Below are 8,542 nucleotides of genomic sequence, written 5' to 3'. Positions count from 1 at the left end.
GTACAGAGAAAACCTTTCTTTCATTTAATCTAGATTAATCAACACGTCCTGGACCAATCAGAAGGGCGCAGTGATGGAGAAGGTAAATGCGCGCTTTCTCTGTATCAGTGCTGAGGATGCTGCTGCAGCTCGGGCGCTGATTGGACAATCCCTGCTCCTGCTCGCGCTCCATTGGTTCCTCCTGCTAAGCACAACACGTCATCATCTACGTGCTGCCCTGTTTTTTTTTTTTTTTTTACTAGAACCAAAACACAAAAAAGGGTTAAGATCGTTTTACACCTGAGCTCGCGCATCTCAGAGTGTTAAAGGGAATATAAATATTAATATATAACCGGGAGTTTGGATGTGAATCGTTTCTCCTCTGCGGAATTTAAAAGGCGAGGTAAGTGGCACGAAGCGCCAGGCTGCTGGCTCAGTGCATTGTGTGTGTGTGTGTGTGTGTGTGTGTGATGGGGTGATGGAGAGGGAAGGGATTCTGTTGACAGTTTTTTCTACATTAGGCGCCATTTTCAGAGCCCGCGCTTAGATCCGCGTCGCACAAACCGTTAGAGGCGCGCGCGTGTGTGGAGGAGATACATTGTATCGTCTTCCGCTTTGTTCTGCTCACTGATGCTGCGTGTCGCTCATTAAGCAGGGATGATAATCTCTCTCTCTCTCTCACACACACACACACGCACGCCCACGCATCTCTCTTCCCAGATCTTTCTCCCTCTCTTTCTTTCTCTCTCTCTTTCACACACACACACACACACACACACACACCCCTGTCCAGTGGTCAGGAGAAAAGGGTGTTCCAGGCTCCACTTTTACTGCTAATTGCCTTTGTTTCGCTGAGGCAGGACCCAGGTGACTTTGTTTGGTGGATTTGTTTAGCAGTTTTTTAAGTGCATGGACTCCATCGACACAATTTTGACACCATAACTAACACAAATTACAGCACACAACAAACGAACAAGAGCTACAACTCTAAAAGAAAGAAAATAGCAATTTCAATTAATAAAAAGTGCCCCGGTGCTGATCAAACAAATACAATAAGTCTAAAAAAAAAAAAGAATGATCAGAATCAGAAAGATTTTATTAACAAGTATGTTTGCACATACAGGGAATTGGGTTTAGTAAAAGAAGCTTCCAGAGACGTCAACAACGAACACAACACAAAATAAAAAAATAAAATAAAAAAACAATAAATGTAACAAAATTAACAAGATATAAAAATAAGTAATAAATAAGATAAAACAGTGCATTATTAAAGCTTGTTTATGAGAGACATGGCAGCAGAAACAAAGCTGTTTTTATAGCGCCTAGATTTACGCCATGGGGCTAAAAACCTCTGCTCAGAGGGGACAAGCTGAAACTCGTTGTACAAAGGATGCGATCTGTGGTTTCAAATGCTAAAATATCTATCTGCCGTAACTGTTTGGTATACAGGGACGCCTGGGTCGGTTGTGACTTATTTGACCATTTTACAACTTGATTAAGAAGCGCTCCCATTCTTTACAGAAAGACTTCCAGGGTGTATCCCGCCTCGCGCCCGAGTCCCCTGGGATAGACTCCAGTGACACTGAACAGGATAAGCAGTATGGAGAGTGACAGTGTAGGAGCTGGTGCCTCTTTTTTACACACAGCTGCACAATTCTCTTTAAAATTCACTTTTAAGTCAATATTCATGCCAAGGTATTCATAAGATAACACACTTTGCACAGATTCTCCTTTCATGATTGTGCAGCGATTGTAAAACTCCAGCTCTGGGAGAACTTGGCTCAGCTCAGATAAGAGCCGACTCTCAACTCAACCCTAAGAAGCTAAAACATGCTTGAAAAGTTGCTATAAGTTGCTTGATTTAAATAATCAGCACGTTAATTCTCAAATCACATTACATATTAAGGTTTACGAAGAATGTCTGTTCTCTGAAGACACTTGGAATATAATAAACTGGAGTCATTATAGCAGATTTAGCAGATGATAATTTGTTTCTTACAGAAATTCATGGTACCAAAATGATTTTTTTTTATGCTTTTAAGAAGCACAGGCCACACGATAAAGCAATGATAGTGAGTAGTGTTGGTGACACTTAGAGAAGGCGAGTAGTCCACACATGGAATAGCTCAATTTATGAGCTGTAAATATCATCAAGAAGTGTGAGTGTGTGTGCAACAAACAGTAGAAAGAGTCTGGATTAGTCATAGAGAACACTAGTGATCATTGATTAGTCACAAGCGCAACATCAGGCTTTCACACTGGCTGGTCAGTGAATCAAATGGATTAATTTAAGACAAATTGTATTTTTTTTTTTTTAAGTTTTTAATATGTGCTTTAGTTTAAAGAACCACTGTTTCCATTATTTGGTTATAGATAATTCTATTAGAATTTCCACCCGAAGTCTATTTTACTGAATAGTATCCATAATACAGTAAATACACTACCAGTCAAAACTTTGGACACACCTTCTCCTTCAGTGTCTTTTCTTTATTTGTATTACTTTAAACATTACACATTAATACTAAAACATCCAAACTATGAAAGAACACTTATGGAATTATGCAGTAAAGAACAAAAGGGGTTAACAATGAGGACCGTTCCAGGAAAGGATTTTCATAGGTTTATGATTTACAAATTACAAATTGCACCAAACGAATTTGATTATAAAATAAGCAATATAAAAAAGACATAAATTTATATTTATTTTTCATATACAAGATGTATATTTTCATATTGCTTATTTTATATTGTGCTTATTTATTTTGTGTAATTTTTCATCATAAACAATATTTATTTAGTGTAAACATTTTTGTATTACATGACAAACCCCGGCAAAATAAATGTGCCACAAAATAAACATTATATGAGATATTGTATTATATGTTGTAATTATCGTGTAAAAATTTGTCACACTCCTAGGGTTAATTATAATAGTAATAATATATTTAATAATAATAATGTGAAATTTTAATTGTGGTGTCCTAATATATTTAATAGAGATTATGGGGGGGGCAATCCGTGGCAGGGGGGCATTTTAGTGCATAACACACACATTAAAATAAATATTTATACAAAAACACTAAGTTGTGCAATTTAACTTTCAGAACTAAAAGTTTGAAAGTTTACAGCTCAAGCATAACATAACTTAACTGAAAATTTCATTCGTTTTCTCTTCAAATCAATCAAATCAATACACAGCTCACTGTTTGCGTCTCCTTCCGCTTTGTGGTTGACGTAAGCGCTTCTCCTTCGTCTGTATTTAGTGGCGGCTTGCATACGAAAGCGCACTGTGTCACGCTGAACAAATAATTACTCAAAAACATAATGCAAGCTGTTTAAATTAATTAAAAGAAGCTTCAAGGCAGAAGAATTTGCCTCGATAATTTTTTGTAATCGAATTACTCGAGGATTCGTTTCAGCCCTACATCCACTGTTTAGAGAACACTGTGAAGTCAGGCCTTCATGGCTAAACGTTGGAAAAGGTGCCATTACTTTGGAAGAACAACAAGCAGAAGAGACTTTTTGGGGCCAAGAAACGCAAGGAATGGACATTAGATCAGTAGAAAACTGTCCTTTGGTTTAGTGAGTCCAGATTTGATATTTTTGGTTCTAACCACTGTAACTTTGTTAGACATAGAGAGGGTGAGCAGACAGTTCCAGAGTGTGTGGTTACCACCGTGAAGCATGAAGGAGAAGGTGTGATAGTGTGGAGGTGCTTTGGTGGTGACAGTGTTGTTGACTTAGTCAAAATTGATAACACACTTTACCAGCATGGCCACCACAGCATTTTGCAGTGACATGCCGTCCCATCTGGTTTGCACTTAGGACCATCATCATTTGTTTCCCAACAGGACGATACCCCAAGACACACCTCTAGGTTATGTAAAAGCTATTTAGCAGCCAAGAAGTACTCAATACTCCTTCAAGATTGTTGGAAAACCATAAGAGGTGACTACCTCATTAGGCGGACAGAGAGAATGCCAAGAGTGTACAAAGCTGTCATCAAGGCAAATTTTGAAGGATCAGAAATACAAAACATATTCTAGGTTGTCAGTGGGTTGTGATGCAGTGTGTTGCGGCCACAAAGTTCCAGATTGTTTGTGGTTTATCTCTAATTCCATCATGGTCTTCTGATTCTGCTGTCAACCAACTATGACAGAAAACGCCTGGCTGTCCTGCCATAGTCAGCTCTGTTCTTCTTTCCTTCGTGTTAGTTTATCCTTCATAATAGTACATTGAAAGACATTCAATTACTAGTCAGTAATCTGTTAGAGGAAGTGTTTAAATGATCTGTTAATCAGATTATGTTTGAGCAGCAACTTACACCTGACAGTCATGTGTTCCAATAGTTTTGATCTTTTGAAAGTTATTTCTCTTATTTACAGTATGCTCACACCAAACATCTAATAAACACACTCAGTACTGTTTGTCTTTGATGACATTTACCTTAATTACATTGTGTTGGACTGGATCACGGAAGCACTTTCAGCAAGAAAACACAGCTGATAACATTGTCATCTTACGCAAACACTTTGTTCGTTTAATTAATATTTACTGCTAAGTCGTTTAAATGTTTAAATGCCTCTGTGTTGTTTTATTTACAGCTAAGCAGAGCTAAGAGGCCAACTAGCACCACATTTAGCCTTGTTAATGACACTGTTGGTCACCAGCTCCACCAGTCGCTGTCACTTTGTTCTGCCAGACACTGAAGGACGAGCGATGACAGAGGAAAATAACTGGCTTAATAAATAAACAAATCATAATCTGTTGATAATAAATGTTGTTTGCGGCTGTGAGATCTTCAGTACACCTCATGCCAACGATTGCATCATAGCCATATAGCCGTGCTGATAACCAGCACAACAGCACTCATGTGATATAGCTTAATTACAGTATGTGTTAAAGACTATGGACATGAACCAGCATAATGTTAATGTTGAAACCTTTGTATAAAGTCAACTGCATCCTTAAACACCTACACTTTAGCACAAAGCCAAGAGCCCACTAACATGTACAGACATTTCTTCACACCGCTATGACAGCATGGCTATTTCCCCAGAACAGGGGAGTTTAGATACTCGCTGTCTCACTATAATTGACTTGTGTGCTTCTCGTCTCTGATCAGTGGTTGCCATGACGACAGACAAAGCCAATAATGGACAGAAGAAGCAGGTCTGTGAGCAGCAACAGGAAGATGGAGAGGCTGTCGTACAAGAGCCTGACCCTATTGAACCCCTTCTGGATGGACCCTCTGGCTCACCGCAGACCCCCAGGGGTTCGGAGGAGGGAGAGCGGAGCAAACCACGCCAGCGGAACTCAGCCGGCCGTGGCCTCTCGCGCCTGTTCTCCTCTTTGCTGAAGCGCCGTTCGCAGTGCTCTGAGGACGAGGGGATAAGGGTGGAAGAATGGCAAGAGAAAGAGGGCCACCTGGATCCCAAAGCTCCCATCGCGGACCCCGAACCCGAGCTGCGCAATGAAGGGGATGCAGCACTAGACCTGCACTCCATTAGCAGCGCTGAGAACCAGGTGAGGACTTCCAAAAGGAGGGCGTGGTCCTAATAGGTGCTAAAACTTCTGTAAGGCTATTCATCCTAGATGCATGTAATTTGTTATTTCTGGTAAAGTTCTTTTTTAGCAACTAAAAAGACCTGAAACATCCAGACTTATGAGGTGTTTATTATTTAAAAAATCACTTGTGTTTGTTTTCCAACAGGTCAGAGTCGACCAAAAAGACACCACAGAGGGTGAAGAACAAAAGGTGGAGAAACGAGAAAAGAAAGGAAAGAAGCAAAAGAAGGAAGAGATGAATAAAAACAGGGACAAGAAAAAGAAAACAGAGAAAACGAAAAATGCAGAGAAAGAGGAAAGAAGGAAGGAAAAGAAGGAGAAGAGGAACAAGGACAAGATGCAGAAAGAAGAAGGAAGGAAAGAGAAGGAGAATGAAATAGAAGAGGAGAAAGAGGTAGGGGAGCTAGTCATGTCTGGGGAGGAGGAGACGCAAGCAGCAGGAGCGGGGAAAAGAGAGGGAGAAGGAGAAGGAGAGAGGAAAGAGAAGACTGCGGAGGAAGAAGTAAAGGTCCTTAAAGGTCAGCGCAGACCCAGGATCATGCACTGCAAAGTCACACTGCTGGATGACACACTTTTCGAGTGTGAACTAGATGTAAGACAGACACACACACAAACACACAGTTATAAAGAATAAGACACATACACACACTATGAGACACGCAGTAGACACACATTTGCGCTTTGTTTAGAATGAGGCTAAAGTGTACGATATGTGTGTGTGCAGAAACACGCTAAAGGTCAGGAGCTGTTCGCGAGAGTGTGTGACCACCTGAATCTGCTGGAGAAGGACTACTACGGCCTGGCGGTGTGGGAGACTCCAGCTGTGAAGGTGAACTAAAGACCTGAGAGATCTTTGTCTCCTCTCCTCACTCGCTCTGAGTGCTAACACCACGCTCTCTCTCTCTCTCTCTCTCTGTCTCTCTGTGTCTCTCTGTCTTGGTACGCTCTCTCTCTCTCTCTCTCTCTCTCTCTCTGTGTCTCTCTCTCTGTCTTGGTACGCTCTCTCTCTCTCTCTCTCTCTCTCTCTCTCTCTCTCTCTCTAATAGACGTGGCTCGACTTCACCAAGGAGATCCGAAGGCAGGTTCGAGGTGAGAGATTCAGGAGCGTTTATAATCATTCGCATGCAAATTCATTTCAAGTTTATTTTTGTATGATTTTCTTATTCGTTGTGTTTAGGCGTCACCTACGACTTTACATTCAGTGTGAAGTTTTACCCACCTGATCCAGCCCAGTTATCGGAGGACATCACCAGGTAAAGCTCTCTCTCTCTTCCTCTCTCTCCAGAAGCCTGTGCCAAGCTTGTGTGCGGATCAGATGGTCTTCTGTTGCGACCCCTTGCTGGAATCCCATTTCCAACACTATAAACATGTTAAAACAATCAAAACATTTAGAAAGACATGTAAATGAAGTAAAATACGAAATAAATAGACATTAAACCCCACTTAAATTTAATTTATGATTCCTCTTGCTTTAAAAAAGAAACTGAAATCGACTCTCTTTTCTTCTTGCTACCGTCCTTGCTAACATTATTAGGACCCGTGGTGCTGTGTTTTCACAAAATGTAAGCGCAAAAAATGTAAACTTGCTTCTCTTGGCTTTCCACTGATGCAAACAAGTTTTGAACGGCTCCCGGACGTACGCGTAACTTAGCCGGCGTTTGGTTCAGCTCGGTTCATTCGCTTGTATGCCAAGGCAAGTTTCTTGCAAATTTTCAGTTCTTAAGGTGAAAATTCTTAAGGCAGGACATTCATATGCCAAGGTACCATACGTATCTCACACACCCACTTTTATCTAACAGCCTTCATGTCAATGCTCTGGCCTGCAGGTACTACGTGTGTCTCCAGCTCCGTAAGGACATCATGAGCGGTCGTCTGCCCTGCTCGTTTGTCACTCTGACGCTGCTGGGCTCGTACGCACTGCAGTCTGAACTGGGCGAGTACGACCCCGAGGTCCACGGCACAGACTACGCCAAGCAGCTCAGACTTATCCCAAACCAAACCAAGGAACTGGAGGAGAAAGTCATAGAGCTCCATCGCACATACAGGTACGTACATACGGCTCTCTCACAAATAACACAGAAACATGAATATAAAGGAATGCAGAACTTAAATTGTTATTTATAGGGATGCATTTTTCAAAGATTATCGGTTATAGGTTGTCGGCTAGATGAGATCATTCTTGTATTCGTATTCAAAGTAAATCAAAGCAAATTTTCCTATAAGAAATAATAGAAACTCAAACTATTCGTTCCACAGCCCAAAAAAATTAATACATAAAAATTATTAATCAGTCCCTCCCCCTCTCCCCCTTCTTATCTTACACAGTAAACCATTCTCCTCTCTTATTTAAGTTTTACACACACACACACACACACACACACACACACACATACATTAACAGAAACTGTATGTAAAGAGTGTGTGTGTAAAGAGGCACGGTGTCCAATGACGCGTACACACATAACGACAGGCTAAAACAGAGAGAAAGAAAATGGATCTTTAACCTATCTAATAAGACTTTCTTTTTCTTTACACGCGCCCACACACGTGTGTTATAATAAACTGTACACACACGCAGACACCAAATAAAATATGTTTTATGCACACACACGTGGTCACAGTGTTATAGTAAACAGTACATGCGTGCACGGATGTTGATTATACCAGTAAAAGACGTGCACTAAGACCCAGCAGGGGAGACGATTACCCACAATTCTGCAGCACAAGAGAGAAAAAAAACATGCTTGACGTCAAAACAAGAAGCGAATGCGTGCTTCATGATACTCGGTACTCGTAAACCAAGACTTGCTCGTTTTTCAAGTCAAAATTTATAAAAAAATCTTTGCTCGTCTTGCGAAACACACGCAAACTGCGTTACTCGCAGTCCGAGGTTCCGAGGTTCTGCTAATTGCAGGCAATACAACACTTTAATGAGTTCACAGAGAGCAAATAGTAATGCGGGTCAAGCATAAATTATAATTTTATCACAGCACAG

At 40.9% G+C, this 8,542-nt stretch overlaps 1 protein-coding gene across 2 annotated transcripts in view; it reads left to right on the top strand.

Moving 5' to 3' along the window:
- The first annotated feature begins 258 nt into the window (after window positions 1-258).
- Window positions 259-8,542, top strand: part of epb41a (erythrocyte membrane protein band 4.1a) — a 29,039-nt gene continuing 20,755 nt past the window's right edge. For both annotated transcript variants that reach the window (XM_053490196.1, XM_053490195.1), the window contains exons 1-7: window positions 259-382; window positions 5,105-5,505; window positions 5,693-6,139; window positions 6,272-6,376; window positions 6,594-6,636; window positions 6,725-6,800; window positions 7,374-7,592. In XM_053490196.1, coding sequence (XP_053346171.1) covers window positions 5,113-5,505; window positions 5,693-6,139; window positions 6,272-6,376; window positions 6,594-6,636; window positions 6,725-6,800; window positions 7,374-7,592 — 1,283 coding nt within the window. In that variant the 5' untranslated portion in view covers window positions 259-382; window positions 5,105-5,112. The remainder of the gene's footprint in view (window positions 383-5,104; window positions 5,506-5,692; window positions 6,140-6,271; window positions 6,377-6,593; window positions 6,637-6,724; window positions 6,801-7,373; window positions 7,593-8,542) is intronic.

Source organism: Clarias gariepinus, chromosome 28, assembly GCF_024256425.1.
Source record: "Clarias gariepinus isolate MV-2021 ecotype Netherlands chromosome 28, CGAR_prim_01v2, whole genome shotgun sequence".
NCBI lineage: Eukaryota > Metazoa > Chordata > Actinopteri > Siluriformes > Clariidae > Clarias > Clarias gariepinus.
The sequence above is the reverse complement of the archived record's forward strand: the minus strand, read 5'-3'. Positions and strand labels throughout refer to the sequence as shown.